Source organism: Marmota monax, unplaced genomic scaffold, assembly GCF_021218885.2.
Source record: "Marmota monax isolate L192 unplaced genomic scaffold, Marmota_monax_Labrador192_F-V1.1 WCK01_AAM20220418_F8-fsc00360, whole genome shotgun sequence".
Classification (NCBI taxonomy): Eukaryota; Metazoa; Chordata; class Mammalia; order Rodentia; family Sciuridae; genus Marmota; species Marmota monax.
Genome location: NW_026694905.1, coordinates 593,088 through 615,842, shown reverse-complemented (window position 1 = coordinate 615,842; position 22,755 = coordinate 593,088). Strand labels below are relative to the sequence as shown.

The 22,755-nt window shown below is 39.0% G+C and overlaps 1 protein-coding gene across 3 annotated transcripts in view; it reads right to left on the bottom strand.

Annotated features, from left to right (window-relative positions):
- Spin1 (spindlin 1) overlaps window positions 1-22,755 on the bottom strand; it is a 67,687-nt gene that overhangs the window by 29,910 nt on the left and 15,022 nt on the right. For 2 of the 3 annotated variants that reach the window (XM_046427011.2, XM_046427012.2), the window contains one exon: window positions 7,951-8,160. The exons of the other annotated variant lie outside the window; for it this stretch is intronic. In XM_046427011.2, the coding sequence (XP_046282967.1) occupies window positions 7,951-8,002 (52 nt within the window). In that variant the 5' untranslated portion in view covers window positions 8,003-8,160. The remainder of the gene's footprint in view (window positions 1-7,950; window positions 8,161-22,755) is intronic. 3 annotated transcript variants of the gene reach the window in all.

Here is a 22,755-nt window from a genome sequence, read left to right as displayed (position 1 = left end):
CCGAAACTTTAACTGGCATTGCTGGAGGGTCAGTAGGGACACAAGCAAAAGACTCTGGAGAAGAGTGAGCACTCTTGGAAGGGTACCCTCATTTTCTCTAATTTTTACTTCCAGAAGACTGAATATCTGGTTCAGACATCCTGCCCCCTAAGAGGCAAGAGGATTATAAAGCGCATGTGATGTTTACAGCTCTGGTGCACAAAGTCACTAAAAGATTTGAGAAATGACCATAGGAATTCAGAATATTCTAATTTTTTAAAAAAGTATTCAACACACAAGAATAGGTGGGTAGTATAGAGAGATGGAAACTGGGGGGTGGGGGGAATCTAGACAGATACAGACCCTTCACAAAAGTTAAGTACAAACGGATCACAGACCCAATACAAAATGATAAATGCCTAGAACATAATGGAAGAAAAATCTAGATAACAGAGGTAGAGAGTACCAGGTAACTTTTTAGATACAACACTAAAGATACAATATATATATAAAATAAGTTAGAAGTTGGATTTCATTAAAATTGAAAATTCTTGCTTGGTGTGACAGTGCACGCCTGTAACTCTAGCAACTTGGGAGGCTGAGGCAGAAGAGCGCAAATTCGAGGTCAGCCTCAGCAACTTAATGAGATCCTGTCTCATAAAATAAAAATAAAAAAGGCTGTAGGCTGGAGATATGGCTCAGTGGTTAAGCACCCCTGGGTTCAGCCCCTGTTAACCCCCAAAAAGAAAGAAAATTCTCTACATATGACACTGATAATACAGTGAGAAGACAAATCTCAGACTAAAAGAAAACATTTGATTAAAAAAAAAGAAAGAAAGAAAAAGAAGAAGTATTATAGCCAGGTGCAGTAGCACATGCCTGTAATCCCAGTGGTGCAGGAGGATGGCAAGTTCAAATCTGCCTCAGCCACTTAGCAAGAGCCTGTCTCAAAATAAAAAAATAAAAAGGACTGGGGATGTGGCTCTGTGGCCTTGGGTTCAATCCCTGTTACCAATTAATCATTCAGAGTTGCCAGAGGTTAATGAGGAGAGGTTAATGGGGGCCCAAGGTCAGTGAAACTGCTCTGTACAATACTACAATGATGGTACAACATGTGTCCAAACCCATAGAATATACATTCACTAGAGCAAAGCCTAGCCAGGTAGGGTGGCGCTCACCTGTAATCCCAGCAACCCAAGAGGCTGAGAGGCTGAGGCAAGAGGTTCATGAGTTCAAAACCAGCCTCAGCAAATCAGCAAGGCCCTAAGCAATTCAGCAAATCCAGTCTCTAAAGAAAATATAAAAAGGGCTGCAGATGCGGCTCAATAGTTAAGCGCCCCTGGGTTCAATCCTGAGTACCAAAAAAAAAAAAAAAAAGTGAAGTCGAATGTAAGCCTGTGAAGCCTGGATGTTAAATATCAGTTCATAAATTATCATAAATGGGTCAATGTGAATACAATGTTGATGGGAAGCCTATACACCTGTGAGGGCAAGGGAGATACAGGAATTCTCCTTGCTTTCCACTCCATTTTGCTGTGAACTAAAAACTGCTATTAAAATTCTTTAGAAATGAGGCATCATCGTAGGTCCTCTATACACTCAAAACTATTTCAAAAAATTTTTTTCAAAAAAGCATTACTCTACACTTACTTTTCTGTCATCAACATTATATTAGAATAAAGAGTAAGTGGTACTTTCAAACTTGAGGCAAAATTATTTTGAATCCCGGAGACATTTCCACACACAGGACTAAAATTTCCATCTAACATATTATTTTCTTTGTTAGTTACTGGAAGATAGGCTTCAGTTTAAAAAGTCGAAAGAATATAAACATACAGAATCCCAGGAGCGGGAAAAATTCAACCTCCAAGTACAGAGGAGAGGTTTCAGCATGATGTGTTTGATATGGCTATCCATATAGATGGGAGCAAGAGATTAAAGATTCAGGGAAGAAATCTCTTTATGCACCTGACTCAAAAAGATGATGGTAAATCACCCATTCACAGACAACAGAATAATAACAATAACATAAAAAGAGAATAGAAAAAGGAAAGCCAAACAGGCCCTTACCAGTTATTCAGCACATGAAACAGCACTAAAACACCATTTCTTACCCGTAAGACAAACATCCAATATCTAATAACATCTGCCACAGAATGAAAGAAATGTTTCCATATTGCTAGGAGAAATGCAAAATGCTACATACTCCATAGAAGGGATTCTGGTAAGTATATCAAAATTATATGTACACTTTTTGACTCAATTCTACCTCCATGCTGGGGAAGTAGCTCAGTGGCAAAGCACTTGCCTGGCATGTATGAGGCACTGGGTTTGACCTTTTGTACCACATAAAAATAAACAAATGAAATGGGGAAATTTTTAAAAATTCTACCTCCAGAAATTTATCCAGTGACACACTGGCAAGACATATGGACAATACTATTCACCAGAGCTACTATTTGCAATAGCAGAGAGCAGAAACCCCAAATGTTCAGTATTAGTGGTTACTGAATAAACTAATATGGGACCTCCATACAATGGGGTGTTGTTCAGTTGTAAAAAGTAATGTGGAAGATCTCCATATATTGCTTTTGAGTAAACACCAATACAAATTATTTAAGAAGGAAAACAAGTAATGGAAGAGTAGAAAGCACATATATACTAACTGGGCACTGGTATCAGTCTGTCACTAAAAAATGGCATTCTATCATCTACCTAAGAATCACTGGCTTTCAGGGGAAAAAACTCCTTTATTAGGTAGCATCCTTATATCCATCTGCAGAATGAAGACACAGAACCATGATTTACAATACGAGCTAGCTATTCTATTAGTTAAACTGTGGCTGGAGATATAGCTCATTGATAGAGGACTCAGGTAGCATATGTGTGACGCCCTGGGTTCGATCCTCAGTACCACAAAAAAAGAATTGAACTGTACTAAACAATTAGGCACATCAGAAACAACATACACCTCAAACTGTTTTAACAGAGGCTCATTCACGTACATGTTCCAAAATAAGACAAAACTGTTTAATTGAACTTTGTATAGACTCAGATGTTCCAATGATAGAGACCAAGGCCTAATTCAGCAACTCATTCAGACTAGAAATTCTAACCAATCCCCATCCACACCAACCCTGACAACTTCAAACCTATGACTCAATCTTCCCTGAGACCACTATTCATTTTTTGAAAGTCAAGACCATACACTCCCTCCTGTTTTCAGTCAATTTACTATATATAAGCTCAGCTTTGTGTGACAGGCAGAGTCACGGGTAGTTTTAAAAAAGTGTTACAGGAGTATGACTGAAATTTTAAGGGAGAAATCAGGAAATCTGAAATGTAGAAAATCTGAAATTCTATCTCTATACAAAACACCAATAAATACAGACCCATGAAGTCCCCAATAATTTAAGTGAAGCCTACCAAGCCACAAGGGTCACCACTCCCACACAGCTTCCCACCCAACAACTTAGTGGCTTGCTAGAGGATCAGTATAAGACCATAAAAGACTTAAGGAAAATCTCCAGGCCAAACACAAAAGCTAAAAGAAGACAAACTAAGAAACTATTAAATAGTACAGCTTATTCCAGAAAGACTTTAAAAATGTAATTTATAGCCACAAAAAAATGTAAGCTATATACATCTATGAAAAAAACAAGTATGAATATTTAAAAAGAGCTCTTACATATTTAAAATGATGATTGAGATTAAAAGAAAAAGGTTGGAAAATAAAGGTCAATAACCACCCTTAGAAAGAATAAGATGAAATGAACGGAAAAGGAAAAAAGAATCAACCTAAAAGATCTGACATCCACGCAGCATGTACCCCAAAGAGAAAAAAATTAGAAGATAAAAGAAAGAAAATTCTACAGACTGAAAACCTGAAACAACACTTACATACATTACCATAAGTTTCACAACAAATAAAAGGGAAATTTTCTAAGTTTCCAGAACAGGAAGATATTAACTATACACATACAAATGATAAGAAATAAAAATGACACCCAACTTTCCTAAAAAAACAAATAGAACCCCAAAGACAATACAGCAATGCTTTTAAGATTCTAACTGAAAAGTACTTCCAACCCAGACTTTTACCCAAAGTATTGAGCATAACAACCGAAGAAAGACTATGCCAATGTGAAGTCTCAAAAACTAATATTCTAAGAGCATTTTTGAAAAATGTTACTATAGACAATTTCAAACACATACAATAGCAGAAAATATGAATGAATCACCACAAATGCCATTCGTAACTTTTAACAATCTATTCATTCACTGTCTACTCTTGACACTTCTTAAGATAAACATGCTTTGTGCCCACAAAGAATACACATGAAAAAAGGGAAAACATAGCATCTAGGAAACAATGAGATTTCAGCATAAAAGAAAAAAATTTCTGAGGTTGGGTTGTGGCTCAGAGTACAGCACTCAGCTAGCTAGCATGCATGAGGCACTGAGTTCGATCCTCAGCACCACGTAAAAATAAAAGAAAGGTACTGTTTCCACCTACAACTAAAAAATAAATATTTTTTAAAAAGAAGAAAATTCCTAATTTGGCAATTCCACATCAGGTCTACGGAAAAAAAAAACATAAAGTAATAAAAGGGCCAGGTATGGCGGTGTACACCTGCAATTCCAGCAGTTCAGGAGGCTGAGGCAGGAAGATCAAGAGTTTAAAGTCAGCCTCAGCACAAGTGATGTTCTAAGCAACTCAGTGAGACCCTGTCTCTAAATAAAATACAAAATAAGGCTGGAGATGTGGCTCAGTGGTCCAGAGGCCCTGAGTTCAACCCCCAGTACAACCTCCACGCAACCACTGCAAAAATGAAAAAGGTTCTAAAAAACACAAATGAATCATCACATTTGGCTGTGCAGGAAATCATACTCAAGAGTTTAGAAAATTAAAAAAGGAAAAGAAAAGCAATCAAAATCCCAAGGGGGGAGGGGAAGGTTGTACAAAAAAAAAAAAAAAAGAAATTACAGTGCATTACTTGGCTCAATATTCAACATTTACATAATCAAAACTAATACTAGGGGGTTAGTATAAGAGGAAGTTATGTTAAAGAGCAAATTACTCACCAGAAGCCAATACAAAACATTTAATACTGGTAGATCAAGAGAACTTTGTATATATTTATTTGCAAATTTTAAAATGTAAAAACCAATGAGTTAAAAATGTTACCTATGCAATACCTTCTGCATTTTGTTACAAGCCTTTTAGTTGGGCCCTGCCGAAGGGCATAAGGGTCACCATACCAATTATGGAATGTTATTTGAGATGAATTAGCCTCTTTTAGGATAAATCTTTTTGCACATGGCCATATCAGTAATTGATAGAGGGATTTAAAAGCAGCATAGCATTTCTCTGTCAAGAGGAAGAATGAATAAAACTTATATTATCAATAATACTGATCAAGAGGTCAGCATTCTTTTTGAAACAGTATAGTACTATGCCATTTTGAAATACCTATCTGGTCTCCACCCGCTACCTCCAGATACATAACTCCTAGAACAAGGATCGCTTAATGTGTCTTTTTATATGTTTGAGGAGATGCCTGGTGGCTGGGGGTCCCTAGCTTCAGAATGGGAGCTAGCCACTGAAAACACTGAGGACTAAACTTTCAGCCCTACCTTCTACCTTCCCAGCAGAGGAAAGGGTTACTTGGATCACCAGCAGTCAGTGATGTAATAACCATGCCTATGTAATAAAACCTTCATAAAAACCGCACAGGAGTGTGTTTAGGAAAGCCTCCCAACTAACACCTGGAGGTGTTGGTAGGGTGGTGCACCCTTGATAGTGCATGCATCTAGCTCATCTGTTTCCTTTGTTAATATCTCTCATAGTAAACAAGTAAACTTAAGCATTTTCCTGAGTTCTATGAGCTACTCTAGCAAATAGGATCATGGAAAAGCAAATTTATAGCCAGTTCTGACACAATATTCAGATAGTATCTATCAAAACTGAATTAAGTGGAGGATACTCAGCTGGTGTCTGCTGCAAAACTGCTTGGTTGCTGATGGAGAGAAACCCCACCACTCCACATGCTAGTGACCAGAGATGCTGTGTTATACTGACTATATATAAAGAATGAGGGGTAAGCACTTTGTTCCCTTCCCACATACACTTTATCTCCTTAACCTCACAGTGAAAAAAGAAGAAATAACCCCATTCAGGCTCTCTCATGACAAAATATCTTAATGGGTCAAATAGAAACTCCTTGGCCCTATGCTATAGGAAATACTGAAAAAGAAGAGAAATCAAAATACTTATTAGGATTAACTTCCCACTTTATTTAAAAAGAAAAACAATCAAATCACTTCTACCACCATACACATCTACACATCACTATGATCAGCCAGCCTTCCACTTAAGAGGAATTTTGTTGGTGTTGTTGTTTAAGTTAGATTTTGGAATGGTATATGTAAAAGAACTATGGGAAATAAGTCATTATTTCAAATAATAGAGAACTGGGAGGCTATACTCACTGGCCAATAAAATCCTGAGAGCAATTTTTTTCACTTAATGAAATAAAAATATTTCATTCTAAACAGTAATGATCAATACTACTATATTACTAAATGTGTCAGGCACCTAGGGAAACACTTGACACACAATATCTCATTTAGTTCTTAACCTAAACAGCTACAGTAACAGCCTCATATTTTAGATGAGAAAACCTAAGGCTGAAGAAAACTTAAACACATCACATCAGTGTTTATACAGCAAGTAAGAGAAAACTGGGACTCTAAAAGTTCTCAGATGGTCAGGCATAATGGCACATGCCTGTGATCCCAGTAGCTGGGAGAGCTAAAGTGATGATCCCATGTCCCAGGACAGCCTTAGCAACTTAGGGATACCCTGCCTAAAAAAAAAAATTAGGGATGTAGCTCAGTGGTAGAGCAATCCTGGGTTCAATCTACTGCACCACCAAAAAAAAAAAAAAAAAGTCATCAGTATTCTAAATATTTCAAAACAATATTGAACACTGAAATCAATGTTAGCTTTTAAAAGGGGAGCTAAAATTAAAAAAGGTAATAAGGGGGTACTTAAAAATCTAAATCCCAGTCAAGCTAGTTCTCAGTCTTATGGGGTTAACAGACATACCAGAAAATTGAGTTAAAAAGCAGACCAGTCTTCAATGTTGTAGAATTCAAATAACACACCTGGAGGCAGCAGGTTGGGAAGTCAGCTCAGTTTTCTAAGACTATGTGATCAGCAGAGATACCAAAAAGTCAGAGCCAATTAAGCTAAAGAAAGTATCATTTACCTAATTTATAGCATAGTTCTACACAATTTTATTTTTGTTTGGGGGGGGGGGGTGAAAAACAAGCAAGGGCCAGGGATGGTGACTCACATCTGTAATCCAAGCGGCTCAGGAGGCTGAGACAGGAGGATCACAAATTCAAAGCCAGCCTCAGCAACTCAGGAAGGCCCTAAACAACTCATGGGCACCCTGCCTCTAAATAAAATACAAAACAGGGCTGGGGATGTGGTCAGTGGCTCAGCACCCCTGGGTTCAATCTCAGGTCCAAAAAAAAACAAGCAAGATCCAAACTTCTGTTGTACTAGCTCTGTGCCACAAAAATTGATAATTACTATTAAATATTCATTTCATTTTCATACCAGTATACGTCCTTCAAATAAGCACACTAAAAGCTTTCTTTTTAAATCTGTTCAAAATCCTAACTTCATTAAATACAATGCTCATCTAAGGCCTCATCACCTTCTTTGAACAGTATCTCCTAGGTTTTAATGTAATCCTATTAAACACATATTTAGTGAAATCCCTTCCTGTCAAGAAACTAAAGCTGGTTTTTCACATGTGTATATGTGTATAAAATACTGGAAATCACCATGCTTCAAGAGCAGCAAACCACTAGGTATTATGTGAAAGTACTCGTTGATTTCATATCTGTCTTTAAAAGTGTATTACATTAGAATATGCGCAGAGCTGCAATGCTTACCTGCATCAGCTCTGGACCGCTGGCCAGGTGTCTTTCCGAATGGGGTCTTCATTCATCTGTATTTATGTGAGCAGCAGAGCTGCTAGACTAGGGTGAAAATTCAATATTCTCCAATTGGAAAGTTTCCACAAAATGTCAGTTTTCTTGTTAATCCACCATCCAAGTGTCTCTTTTATAAGCTCAGCAAAAATGTGAGGAATCACAAGTGCTCTGTAAAATAGTGAAATAGTTAATTACTAGAGCAATCAAAGCAGCAAAATGCCTAGTGAGCCATTAAAATACAACCTAAAATTTAAATCTTTTAACTAAAAATGCACTTTTCCCCAAAAAAATGAATTCTGATTTCTGATTTCTAAGACCTGAGTTCCTAGCATAGGACAAAGTAGAAGGGCAAAAACAAGGCAATTGTTCCATTAAGACAAAGTCTAGGATAATCCCAAGACCCAAATGTAGTTACTCAGGTCAAGTGACATACTTCCTCACTATCCTAATGCATTTGGCTGGTAGAAAAGAGTGAATGCTGGGATTTCAGAAAGTTTAGATTGGCATGGCCCATCTTCCTGGTAGGACATAATGAACGAGACAATGGGGAGAGCAACAGGGATGTGTGGTCACTGAAGGAGGCACAGTTGGTAGAAAATGAGTAGACCAGTGGCCCTGGACAGGAGAAAGGATTCTGGCCAACAAAATTTCACTTTCCCGCTTCTCCTCCCAAGTTTCCAGAAACCAGAGGAAGGGTCTGGAAACTCCTCACCCATGCAAGTGTTAAGTCATTTTATGCAAACAGCTTTATCATTTAAACAAATCTAGTTCCAGGAATGTACAGTCCACAGTATATACTTCCATATATATTCTCAGAGAGCATAAAAAAATACACTATAAATTTCACTTATGATGCTTGGTTCTTATGTTTTAGTCTTTATGTCTACAATTTATGACCAATTTAAAGAACTGAAGGGAAAACTTAATCATCTAAAAGACTAAAATATAACCAAATCATTAAAATAGTTAAGATGTCTGATGAAGGAAGGAGAAGGCAGTTTAGCTTTTAAGGTAGAAATTCTCTACTATGCAGGAGTGGCGGGCGGAGCAGCCTGTAGTCCCACGTCTCAGGAAACTATCACTGAGCCCAGGAGTTCAAGGCCAGCCTGGCTGACATTGCAAAACCATCTCAAAAATAATACATAAAATCCAAATTACATAAACCTTTTATATTATTCAAGGAAGACGGAGTTAAAAAAAAAATCAATGATTTCATGACTAATTTCTTCCAAAAATGGTCAGGGTGCCTATTGTTGGAAGCTTAGGGTAGACGGGGAAACAACAAACAAATAAGCAAAATAAATTGTGTGTGCGTGTGTGTGTGTGTGTAACAGCAATATAAAGTACTGAGAAAAGCACGAGAATAGCACCTATTCTGTAGGTAATGCCTCTCATTGCTGAGGCTTAAGCAAACTCTCCAGTGCTTCAGATAGCATCTCTGGGAAGCTATACCCAGTCTGCCTCCCATCCTACCCAACTAAAGAAACCAGGCCTATGATGAAAGATACCAGGACAACTGGCAGGTTACCCACCTTCCCCCACTAGCCTACCCAACTGCTTCACTATCGTGATGGCAAAAGGTATGACTTATGCAGTCGAGGGGGAGAAATAAACAATGTCTACACTTCTTCCTTCAAATCACTCAATACAATTTCACTCTATAAATTCTTAATCAAGAAAATGACAATCCTTAATGCTAGGCACTGCAATAGACACAATCAATTCACAGCAAACAATTCTAGATTAATTCTAAACACTGAAAACACACTCAATCTTGACAGGCTCATGACAGACATTCCCCTGCATGCTAAATTCAAGTGCCAGACCAAAAGTCTCAAGCCTTAGGCTCTAGGTCCAGCAGATGCACACTCACTCAGACCATGGTGATCAGGTCAGGAACCAAGGCAGGCTTCTCCTGGGGTGAAGCTGACGGCCAGTTGAGGAGAGAGTTATAGGGAGAAGTTGCGGCTCTCACCAGAGTCAAGAGTCAAGATGACAGCAGTGAGGAAAATGCAGAGGATCAGGCAAACAATGAAAAGTATTAGGATGTCAGTCCGGGTCCTCTCAGCGTGGGGGCGTGGGGGCCATCAGTATCACCTGGCTGAATGTCTCTTCATTTGCTCCACTATTTATACCAAATTTTGGAGCTTTTGACCCCCCTTCCAATCCCTATCAGCTGCCACCTGAGTCTCTCAGGGATGTCTTTTACCCTGAGGTTAAAACATCTGGTCTGGTGGTCCCACCCTGATCTTTTCGCCTTTCCCCCTTTATCAGGGGGAAGACAACATGCCAGAGGATTCACACTGAGTTTACCAGAGTGAGAAGAAGTGACTTGTTTGTGCCTGAGGGCCATACTGGAGGGCCCATTAGGAGTGCCTGGTGAGACTGCAGGTTTCAAACTGGGGTTTTAAAATGGAGTTGCTTAGGCTCTGGACACACAAACTCTCACATGGCTCATTTACCTTCTTCAGCCTGAGCTTTCTTCATTTAACTCTTTCCCGTGGTGCCATATCCAATTAGACTTATCTCCCTCTTCTGTGTGCCTGCCCACAACTCTCCAGGAGGCAAAGACCACCTTCAGCAAAGTGCTGCCCACTACCACCAGAGACCTTCCCCATTCACAGCTCCCTCCAAAGGCATCTGCTTGTATCTCTCACTGCATACTGTTCTCCAACCCAAAACCTCCATTTAGAAACACATCCCATACACTAGTACTAACAGCTATCCCTTTTTGTTAGTCTCCTGGTTATCTGCATATCTTTACTGAAGACTTTGGTACTGGTTTATTTCCTTTCTATCAAAAAAAGCAATATTCTTGGCAATCCCATCATCCAAACATATGATCTTTTCAATGCCTTCCCCTGGGTTCTTATACATCATCACTTCAAACTCCCTACCATACATAAGCCAACTATTCCCACAGCCAGTCACAACCCAGACCTTTTCTCACCAATAACTATGAATACCTCCAAAATTTTATTTCAAGCATCCCACACTCAATATCACCTCTGATCACTCCAGATTTTACATTAACATTGCCATTCTAAGAATTCTTTGATGCAATTGACAGAAGAATTTTAAGATGTTCTAAATTAAGTTATAAACCAGAGGATGGAGGGAAGAAGAGTTCATTTTACACTGACAGATTTGGGCTAAACCAACATAGTGTGGGGGGAGAGGCACCTTCTCCACATTCCCTTCCTCTATGTTGAAGATCAGCCATCAAGGAAAGGCAGCATTATACTTGTAGAACCAAAGAAGCAAAAAGTACTTCTCCTTATGGAAGGTCCTCCGATCACAGGACTTTGCTCACATCTTGTCAATGAAGCAACTTATACTTCTTCTTCACAGATCATCTTTCTTTTGGTACTGGGGACTGAACCCAGGCCCACTTAACCACATCCTTTGTTTTTTTTGGATACAGTACGTGGGATCAAACCTAGGGCCTCGTGCATGCCAAAGCAAGCTCTCCATCGCTCAGCTACATCCTCAGCCCCTTTTATTTATTTTTGAGAGAGAGCCTCACTAAGTTGCTGAGACTGGCCTCAAACCTGAGATTCTCCTGCCTCAGCAGCTTCTGGAATTGCTGGGACTACAGGCGTGCATCACCATACCTGGCTTCCAGGATTTTCATTATAAAATATCTTGGCTTCTTGGATCTAGAAGACATTTTTCCAAATGCTATATGGCAATGACGCTGACGCTGGTATTTCAAGAGAATTTGTTGTAGGCCCAATCCTTTAATTTTGGCTAACATCTGTAACAGTTTAATAACCCTTTTATTTTAGCTATTTCTTGGTTTCTAAATTTTAACACAACCATTTCATACGTTTATCATTTCTGCATTGTCCTATTATGAACCTCAGGAACTAAATGACCTATAGCTGGCTAAGATTTCAGGGATGGTACAGCCACAGTGGTTGCTCCCTTGCTGTGCTCAATTTCCCTGCTTCTTTTCCTTCACGATAATGTACAAAGCATCAACCCAACTCCCTTTCTGCTATGCTTACAACTAAAGAACTAAATATGGATGAGAAACATACAGACTTTCACTTCAAATGTATCAGGTTGTAATCTCAAAGCACCCTCAGCAATACTGCCCAGATAGGCTTGCTATCTTCTGGGGGGGCGGGGGGCGGAGAGAGAGAGAGAGAGAGAGAGAGAGAGAGAGAGAGAGAGAGAGAGAGAGAGAGAGAGAAACAAACTACATACCATCCCACCACCAAAGGGCCCTTTGCTCCTGTAATAAGATGAACTGTCCTGAGCCATGTACAATTAGCCCTGTCAAGTTTTTACCTAATTTCATCCTTGCCATGTGCATATCTCTCTCTCAACCACTAGAACATTCTCAGCAGCTTACAATAAATGTAGTCAGAGACATCCCAGGGCACCACCCTGTTTCTCTACTCTTCTTTCCAAAACTACTTAAAAAAGATTAAAGAAAATGTTAATCTACACAAATCTAAATTAATCCTAACTTAAATTTGTTGTGCGGAATGTGATTTTTCACTTACTAATATTCTAAAGTGTGCACCCTTTTCAATGGCAGATTTAAGCTTATCTTGGCAATATTTTCTGCATCTTTCTACTTCATTAAAATTTATAAGTTGAACTTGGTTAACAAACTTTTAAGTAGAAGGAAAAACTGCAGTGGGGGAAGGAAACAAGGGGACTTTTTGAACAATGTAAGAATACAAACTGGGCACATGGGCACACACCTGTAATCCCAGCAGCTCATGAGGCTGAGACAGGAAGATCATGAGTTCAAAGCCAGCCTCAGCTCAGTGAGACCCTGTATCTACTTAAATAAAATAAAATACAAAATAGTGTTGGGAATGGCTCAATGGTGGAGTGCCCCTGAGTTCAATCCCCAGTACACACACACACACACACACACACACTTACTTTGATCTGTGATATAAAGAAAAATATCTGTGACATTAAAAAACACATTTTGGTCTTCCTCTCATTGCCTAGCACACAGCTCCTAAGATCCTAGAATACAGTTTTGTTAAAGGAATGACTGATGCCTAAGGATACGTGGATGGCCTCAGGGATTTCCAAAGAAATCAACCACCATCCACCCTCCCCCCCTCCCACCCGCAGCACTAGAGACTGAGTCAATCATCAATGGTCAGTAATGTGGTCAACGGTGCCTAAGAAGACCTCCATAAAACCCCAGTTCAGAGAGCATCCAAGTGGATGAACACATGGAGGTTCCTGGAAAAGATTTAGGAGCTCCAGACCTCTCCTCCAGAGCTTGCCCTATGCAACTCTAACTGTTCATCTTGAGCTGTATCCTTCATAATAGACCTGCAATCTAGTTAAGTACACTTTTCCTGAGTTGTGAGCCATTTCAAGGGAGGAAATCACTGAAACTTCCAATTTATAGCCAGTGGATAAGAAAAACAGGTTAAGGTGGTAAAATATTTGCAATTCCTAAATCTGGATGAATATGTAGATATTCAACTGCCTATTTCAAGTTTTCTATAAATTTTTTTTTTCACCACAAAAAGATAATTACTCAGCAGGCTGAAGCAAAAGGACCTATGTGAGTCCAGGAGTTCAAGCCCAGCATGAGTAACACAGCAAGATTCCACCTCTTAGAGAGAAGAAAAAGGAGCCAGTTCCTGTGGTGCACACCTGTAATCCCAGCAGCTTGGGAGGCTGAGGCAGCAGGATTGCAAAATTCAACAAGGCCAACTTCAGGAATTTAGAAAGGTCCTAAGCAACCCAGAACCTATCTCAAATTTAAAAACAAAAAGGACTAATGATGTAGCTCAGTTGTAAAGCATCCCTAGGTCAAATCTCCAGTACCAAAAAGGAGAGACAGAGAAAGGGGGTTGGTGGTTTTAAATTTTGTAACTATAAACGGGGGGGGGGGGGGGGGGGGGGGACGACGACCACTGGGAGTTGTGTGCAGGTGCCTGCCTGTAATCCCAGAGATTTGGGAGGCTGAAGCAGAAGGAGTCAAAGTCCAAGTCCAAAACCCTGTCTCAAAATAAAAAAGATTGGGGGTATAGTTCAGTGCCCCTAGGTTCAACCTGAAGAAGAAACAAGAAAAGAGGAAAAGGAGGAGGGGGGAGGACTCAATTCTAAACAGCACAATTACAGTGTTCAGCTATTCAAGGACCTTGAAAAGTGCTACCACACCAAAGGTCTGCAATGCTGAAACTCTCCTATCAATAAAAACAAAATCATTAAACAGTCTAAACAACTAAACACTAACTTTTAATAAAGAAGCTCTTATGCATGGACAAAATCTACAAGGACCACGAGTTTGGATGGGAGATGATTTTTACATTTCTTCTACCCTCCTGAAATAAGGCTCTTCCTTCCTTATTTCCATCCTGAAGGTATTGCAATACCTTTAGCAGTACCTCTAACTTTATGAACAACAGAACAACCCACTGCATCTGTTGCAGATCTCAAAATATATCCCAAATTCACCAAATATTTCTAGGCTGAAAGTATAAGACCTGCCACTACCATTGAGAAACCAGCTTCTTACTAGGACTCAGGTACAGCATAAGCCAGCTATGTAGCTGTTAGGCCTGGTCCTTAGCTAATTATGCTTATGGAAGCATAATTAGTATAACAAAAAGCCTGAATAGCCTCGGTTCCAGTTCCTGGGAAGTACCCTCTAAATCCTTGAAATTTCCTGAGGACAACTCAGGAGTGTCTGTAATTCTAGGTGAGCCCCCAGACAGCCTCTGCTAACAAGATGACTCAATAGTTCTGGCCACACCAGAAAGATCAACCATGGGATTAGAAGATTGGAGCTTTGAGTCCCATGAAAGCAATCCAGGAGTTAAGAGACTGAGTTCAAGTCAGTCAATCATCAATAAAAACCATGGACACCCAGACTCAGGTGAGCGCTTCTGGCTGACAATACTCTGCATGCTATAGTAACACATGGATGGTCCAGGAGGGTCAAGATGAAGCCAGATTTAAAATTAGGTAGTCAGTGTAGTTAGGTAAATCGGGTCTAATATAGAGTGAAATCTAAAATGGAGGCCATGTTGAGGAAAAGTGGAGCAACTCTCCTGGAATGTTAACGAAGTCCAGGAAACAGCCCCCAACAGATTTGAAGATAGCCCATCCCAAAGAAATGTTAACAGCAAACTTGAAGATGCTGACTGGGAAGTGCCCAGATTACTTCTTTGGCCCACCTGTGTCCCACCCCTCGGGCCTTCCCACCTACATTCCATCACCGAAAACTATAAAATGGAGAGACAACTGCACTTTCATGGATTCTATCTCTTGGGTCCCCTTCTTTTCTGCTGTCCTTTAATAAACTTCTAATTTCTACTCTGACCTTGCCTCAGTGTGCTTCTCCGGTGTTATTCTTCAACATTGGGGAAGCAAGGACAACAGCTGTAACAAAAAACTGACTCAGTAGGGAACAGCATTGCACATTTGACAGGTCTTGCCCTGCACATTTCTTTTTGTAACCTTTTCTAATCTAAAAACTATAATCATAAATACTGTACTCTCTGGAGTTCTATAAATTTTTCTAAGTGCATGATCAAACTTGAGGAGGGTTTTATAGAAACTCCAAATTTGTAGTGAGCCCAATCGGTATGCAAAAGGTAACTTGGGAACCGCGCCCCCCCCCAAGTTTGTAGCTGGTGTCTGAAATGTCAATCTTATAGAAACCTGTGAAGTCTGACCTAACTGGGCAGTTAATTAAGTGCATTCTGGAGTCTGAGGCAGGAGGATTGGGAGTTCAAAGCCAACCAGCTTCAGCAATTTACCAAGGTCCTAAGCTACTCAGTAAGACCCTGACTCTAAATAAAATACAAAAAGGGCTGGGGATGTGGCTCAGTAATTAAGCACCATGGGTTCAATCCCAGGTACCAAAAAAAAGAAAGAACTGCGCTTACAATGACACATACATCTAAAACATCTCCTGTACTCCCTTATCACTCCCTTATTTGGTAATCAGTACGTAAAAGGAAATAAGCTACAGACCACCCCATAATCCATTTCTTTTCCAAATACACATCAAAAACCTTCCTTTTAATCCCTTAAAAAACAAAATTTTAAGTACCTATGTTAACTATGTGCTATGGCCCATATATTGTCTTGTCACTTATGTTACACCAAAGTAGCTAAAGTATATTACACAGTACAGTAATATTTTTATAGTTCTTTAAATATAATTGGTTTCCCTTGTTAGCCTGTGTAGCTTAATTCACCGTGTTCAAAAATATTCCAAATAGTTACCCACAGATTTCACTGGATTGGCCAAAAGGCCCATGGAACCACCTCTGCCTACAACCGGGGACGGGGACAACAATCCCTCCAGGTCCTTAATGGGTTTGTGAAGGTCACCTACAAGTATCATCAAAAAGAATGGCCAACTCCTGATAATTATAAACTAGTAATCCTAATAGCCACATAATAAAAATAAAATTTAAAGATACCCCTAGCAAAACCTATTAGGAACCAGAGTTTCTAGCAGAAAAAACTAATTCTAGGTCACAGGAGCTTGGAACATCCTGCCATACCAGAAGCAAGGAAGCTATCAAAGACTACTGGAGTTTTACCAAAGAAATAGAAGATTCTTTTGCACTCTTTACTCTTATATATGAATGAAAACTTCCATGATGAGAAGTTGAACACATACACTAAACATATTTAAAGACATCAAAGAACTTGAAAGAGAAAGATAGTACAACACCACAGAGGCAAAATCTAGGACGGGAAATTCTACAGCTGAAACCACTTTCATCCTTGAGACTAACTGCCAAGTGTTAAGGGGCAGTTGAGAGACTGACAGTTTTAGCAAGGTTAGGAGACAGAGGGCTAGAATACAGGGGCTACCAGGGGGAGGGCAGCTGGAGAGGCACTGGGAAACTTGTGTCACTGAGTTGGAATCCTGAACAGCTCCCTTAAGGACCTGGGGAAAGAGGGAGGAGGCCAGGCTCTAAGCATAACTCATCTTCATCCCCGCAACTGAACTGCAGGGACAAAGAATTCCCAGTCCCTCAAATGCCTGCCAGAAGCAAGCATGAATCTTCCCAGGGAATATGATTCTAGACCCCAAATTATTCAAATAATATTTAAAATGTACTCTACTAGGTGTGCACATAAACAAAATGAATAAAACTCAGCAGAAACAACAAATAAAAACTAGAAAAAAGCCACAGGACTGACAGGATTGAGTTTCAAAATCATACTAGGAGAATGGTACATTTTTTTGTTATTGCTTGCTTGCTTTTAATATTGCTGAGGATCAATCCCAGGGCCTCACACATGCTCTACCATTGAACTTCACCCAGCCCCAATAAACATAATTATTAAATGAAAAAAGAAATAGCTATAATTACTATGTTCAAAGAGATAATACAACTGAAAACTTTGGTTAAAAAATTAAAAACTAGATATTCCAGAAGTGGGAAAAATACAACAAATTTAATGGACAAGACTAACAGCAGGTTAATGTGATAAAAATTAATGACTTTTAAAAAAAGAAAGAATAGTAGTGACTAAATAGACAGCAGACAAAAAATATCCAGATTGAAGCAAGAATGGGTAAGAGATTGAAAAATGTTTAACAGGGTTTAAATGGATTCTCAGAATAGGGGTGGAGAAGGGAGATAGCAGAAACTCTTAAAAAAAGAACACCTTCAAAATTAATGAAAGAGCAGTTCTCTGTGGACCCATTCCAAGCAGGATTTTTAAAAAACTGAACACACTCCTAGAAAAATGATAGTAAAACCATGGAAAATCAAAAACAGGAAAAACAGCCAGGCACAGTGGCGCACACCTGTCTGTAATCCCAGCAGCTCTGGAGGCTGAAGCAGGAAGATCACAAGTTCAAAGCCAGCCTCAGCAATTTAGTGAGGCCCTGTCTCAAAGGTGGGATGGGGTGCTGGGAATGTGGCTCAGGGTTAAAAGCTTCTGGGTTCAATCCAATACTATACACCCACACATGCGTCTTTCAAAAAGGAAGAAAACTTCTAATATTTTTAGAATTTTTTATATTTATACACATTCAGGATTGATTCACTATAAGAACTCAACACAACAGGTGAAAAATATAAATGATGTTATGATAGTTCTTGAGACAGAAGGAAAATGTTCCAAGATGGAGGACCAAGTTACAACCAGGAATGAAGATCAATGAAATGGGTAAATTTTGTGGGTAAATCTAAATAGGTATTGACTGTACCTATTGACTGACAATTAATGTTTTAAAATAAAATAGATTTAAAACAGCAAAAATATGACATTAAAGTAAAAATAAAATAAATGGAGTTTAAGTGTCCAGGAAGAGACAGAAAGTGCCAAATAATATTAGATTCTGATAAGTCAAATAGACATTTAACTAACTTCCAAGTTCAGAGGAAAAAAAAAACAAGTAAATAAACAATAAGAATCCCAGGCTGGGGATACAGCTCAGTTGGTAGACTGCTTACCTCGCATGCACAAGGCAATGGGTTCAAACCCCAGCACCACAAAAAAAAAAAAAAAAAAAAAACACGAAAGACAAAAGGTGGCGACATCAACAGGAAAAAGTGTGCAAGAGAGGAATAAGGAAAATGAACTCATTAACATATTTAAACCCAACTAATTCAAATAGATCAAATGTTCCAATCATAATAACAACTGACAAGGTTTTTAATATCCTACTATATGGTCCTAACAAGAGAATCACCAACAACCTAAGTATATAGACTGACAATAAAAAATAAGATACTCTGCAAATATTAAGAAAATGATATTGCAACATTAATATCAAGTTGATAAATTTTACCTCTAATGTTTTTGTCTTAAAGAACATTTAAGATACACAACTCTAAATATGCGTGCAACCAATAACATATCCTAAAAATACATAAAGTAAAAATTATCAGAACTAAGGAAAAGAAAACACAAAAACAAAGTACAGTTTGCACTTCTCTAAACAGAAAATACAAAATAAAAAACACTTCACTCAAGCCTGGTGCAGTGGCGCAGGCCTGTAATCAAAGTCAGTCAGGAGGCTGAAACAGGAGAATTTCCAGTTCAGAGCCAGCCTCAGCAACGTTGAGGCACTAAGCAACTCAGTGAAACCCTGTCTCTAAATAAAAAAATACAAAATAGGGCTAGGGATGTGGCTCAGTGGTTGAGTGTCTGAGTTCAATCCCAGTACCCAAAAAAAAAAAAAAAAGATCAAAAATTTGACACATTTTGAGTGCTGACATGATGCCAACGTGGAGAATTCCATACCGTAAAACTGTTTCAAGCAAAAATTATTATAAACATTGCATGAAATCACCTTCAGTCTATGTGGTTATGGGTAATTTCATGTTTGAACTTGGGAGATATATATATGCAAATCTCCACTATCAGGGTGGAGGGAGGGCAACTCAAAACATTTCTGGTTCCAAGCATTTTAGGTAAGATACTCAGCCTGTATTAACACATCTATCTCAGTAATCAATAGAACCAGTATGCCAAACCTTGAAAAAAAATTTTTAAGGCTACAATAATTTAACAAGATTAATCAACTTGAATTGACAAAGCACTATACCCAACAAACAGAAATACATTCTTTCCAACCACATATAACACTTTAAAAGCTACAAACTGGTTGTTTTAGTCAATATTTTGTCTCTGTGACAAATATCTGAGGGGAAAAAAAAAAACTTGAAGAAGGAAAAATCTATTGTGGCTCACAGTTTCAGAGTTCCAGTCCATGATTTGTGGGTTCCACTGTTGTGGGACTATAATAAAGCAGAACATCATAGCAGAAATGGCACTGAAAGCAGAGCAGTTAGGGGACAAGGACAAATTATATCCTTTCCAGGGCAAGCCCTCATTGACCCACCTCCTCCAAACAGGTCCTACCTCCTGCAGTTTCTACCACATCCCAACAGTTCATTCAAATACAAATCCCTCAATAGATTAAAGCCACTGATGAGATAAGAGGCCTTACAGTCCAATCACTACCCCAAATCCTCACTTGTATACACTGCTGCATTGGGGACCAAGCCTTCAACATGACCCTTTGAAGACATTCCAAAATCAAACCTTAACAGTGATACAGTGCTTGCCTAGCATATGCTCTGGGTCCAATCCCTAGCACCACAAAAACTGCACATGCGCTGGGCCATAAAGCTTCAAAAAGCTTCAAAAGCTTAAGTGTTATGCTTTTTTACTATAATGGGATTGATAGAACTCAGAGAAGACCACTATGATACTATACTAGTGGGTACAGGTCATTTTGTAATTGTCAAAGCCAAGGAATGCAAACTACTCTGGGTGATAAGGATGTATCTGGGCAGGTTTATCAACTGTAACAAATATACCAATCTGAAGGGAATGTTAATGACAGAGGTTATGTATGTGTGGGGTCAGGAGATATATGGGAAGGCCTGCATGTCATGCTCAATTTTGCTATGAACTTAAAACTTCTCTAAGTCTACTTAAGAAAAAGGGATGGGGTATACCTTAGAAGTGCTTGCCTAGCCCCGCCGCCTGCTCTGGGTTCCATCCCCAGCACAAGAGAGAGGGAAAGGACCATGAACAACTTCAGAAATCTTAGTTGCTTCAGACAGACAGACAGACAGACACACAGACACACACATACACACACCCTGCCCAGCTTCCTTCCCTTGCCCTCCCCCACCTCCTCCTTTTCTCCATCCCCCCCACACACAGTTGGGTCACCTGTAAACAGGATCACTCTGGCAGGAAGAAGGGAACATGACAAATCTCACCACTGCTCTTACAGTTTGTGTGACAAAGTCTCTTCTACTCACATTCATCGATCAAGGCAAATCCCATAGCCATACCTAACTTAGAAGAAGGTAAGAACCACAGTAAGTTACCTGTACATAACAGGTGGAATGTCTAAAATTGGATACACTAACAATACCACATTCTCAATGAGGATATGGAGCCACAGAATATTCACTGCAATGGGAAGAAAAATTGGTATAATCACTCTGGAAAAGTTTATTTCATCAACTAGTACCTGTCACAGGCATAATATATGACCCAGTGATTCCATTCCTTAATTTACCCAGCAGAAAACCAGGCAAAAATATAAGAACATGAATGTTTATGTCAATACCACTCACATTAGCCTATGACATCATACAATGAGTCTCACAGATCACCTACCACGGGGAGCTTAACCAAATGACTTAGGAGGCTCTGTCTGAATCCATCACTGCTTTCCCTCTGGCCTCATACTTCCCACAGGTTCTTTCAGCCAGTGATTGAAGTAGGCCATTCCTACAGAACAAAGGACTCCTCTAAGTGGCAAATGCCTGAAGGACTGCCTGCCTCAAACTGCCTTGGAAATGCACTATAGCCCTAAGACCTTTCCTGAGATCCCCTCTTTCCGTTCCCCCTTCCTCCCCCACAACCATCAGATCTGTGTGGGTCTCATGGCTCTAGTCAATCTAACCTCAACTTGCTATCCTCTTGTTCCTGGGGAAACCAGAACTAATCCAATATCTATCAACAGGAAAACAAATTAACTACTCTGCAGTCATACATAATGAAACAAACTACCATCACAGGGAACCCCTGATGGACACTCATGATGAAATGGGTGGTAGTTACACAGTCAGTGTCCGTCAAAAACCAGAATTCGGGGCTGGGGCTGTAACTCAGTGGTACAGCACCTGCCTCAAATATGTGAGGCATTGGGTTCATTCCTCAGCACCACATATAAGTAAGTAAGATATTGTGTCTATCTACAACTAAAAAAAAATTTAATAATATTTTATAACTACTTCTGTACTTAAACATAACGATAAAAATTTTTAAAAGTTGACAAGGAGAAAAAAACTACAGAAGTCAACAGTGCTCAAACCAAAGGGGAATTTGCTATTAACTCAAAGTTTAAGAAGTTATTTAGAACTGAGCCCACAATAAATACATTCTGTCCCCTTTGCTTCCTCTATAATTGTAAAGATTACTATGAATCTAACACCAAGAGCACATAGTTTTATCTACACCTGCTTCTCTTATCAAATGTTAAGTTTCTCATGAAATAAATTTCCTACCAATCTTTTTCCTTGGAAAATACTTCTGGCTATGTTGCCCAGTCTGGCCTTGAATTTGTGGTATCCTTCCTAAACCTCCCGTAGCTGAGATTACAGGCACCTGCCATCACATCTAGCTTTCAACCTATTTCAAAAGTGGCAGAACATTCTGGTATATGAATACCATCATTTATTTTCCCTTAATTCCATTATTGAACAACTATTTCTAATTTTTCATTATCACAAACACTACTGTGAAGAAAAACCTCATACTTATTTGTATACCTATGCAGATTTATATATAAATTTCAAGCAGTGGAACTGGGTCAACAGTGTACGTGGATTTTTAATCCCGTTTAAGTTTAGGGAACCATCCTCCAAAAAGGACTAAATTATAGTCCCACAAACAATATGTCATCTATTTAAAGACTACGTAATTCAGGCAAAACTTACTTTAAAGATGGTGATAAAGAGTAATCATGAATAAAAAGTACACAGAATCACTTTTATCTTTTGCTGAATCTATTTAAAAGGAAAATCTCACAAGGTTAAACACCAGGATAATACAAAAAAAAAATGACCGGCAGCTTTAAGTCAGAGATGAATTCTAAATAAAAAAGATCATTCAACAGACCTTATTTAACAAAGACAGTCAATTAATGTGTGCTTTAAAGGAGTTTAAACACTGTTTAACTTCTTTCTAAAGTTTCAGAAAGTTCAAGAAACCACTACAAATACTGAATTATACCTCTACACAAAACGCTTTTAATTA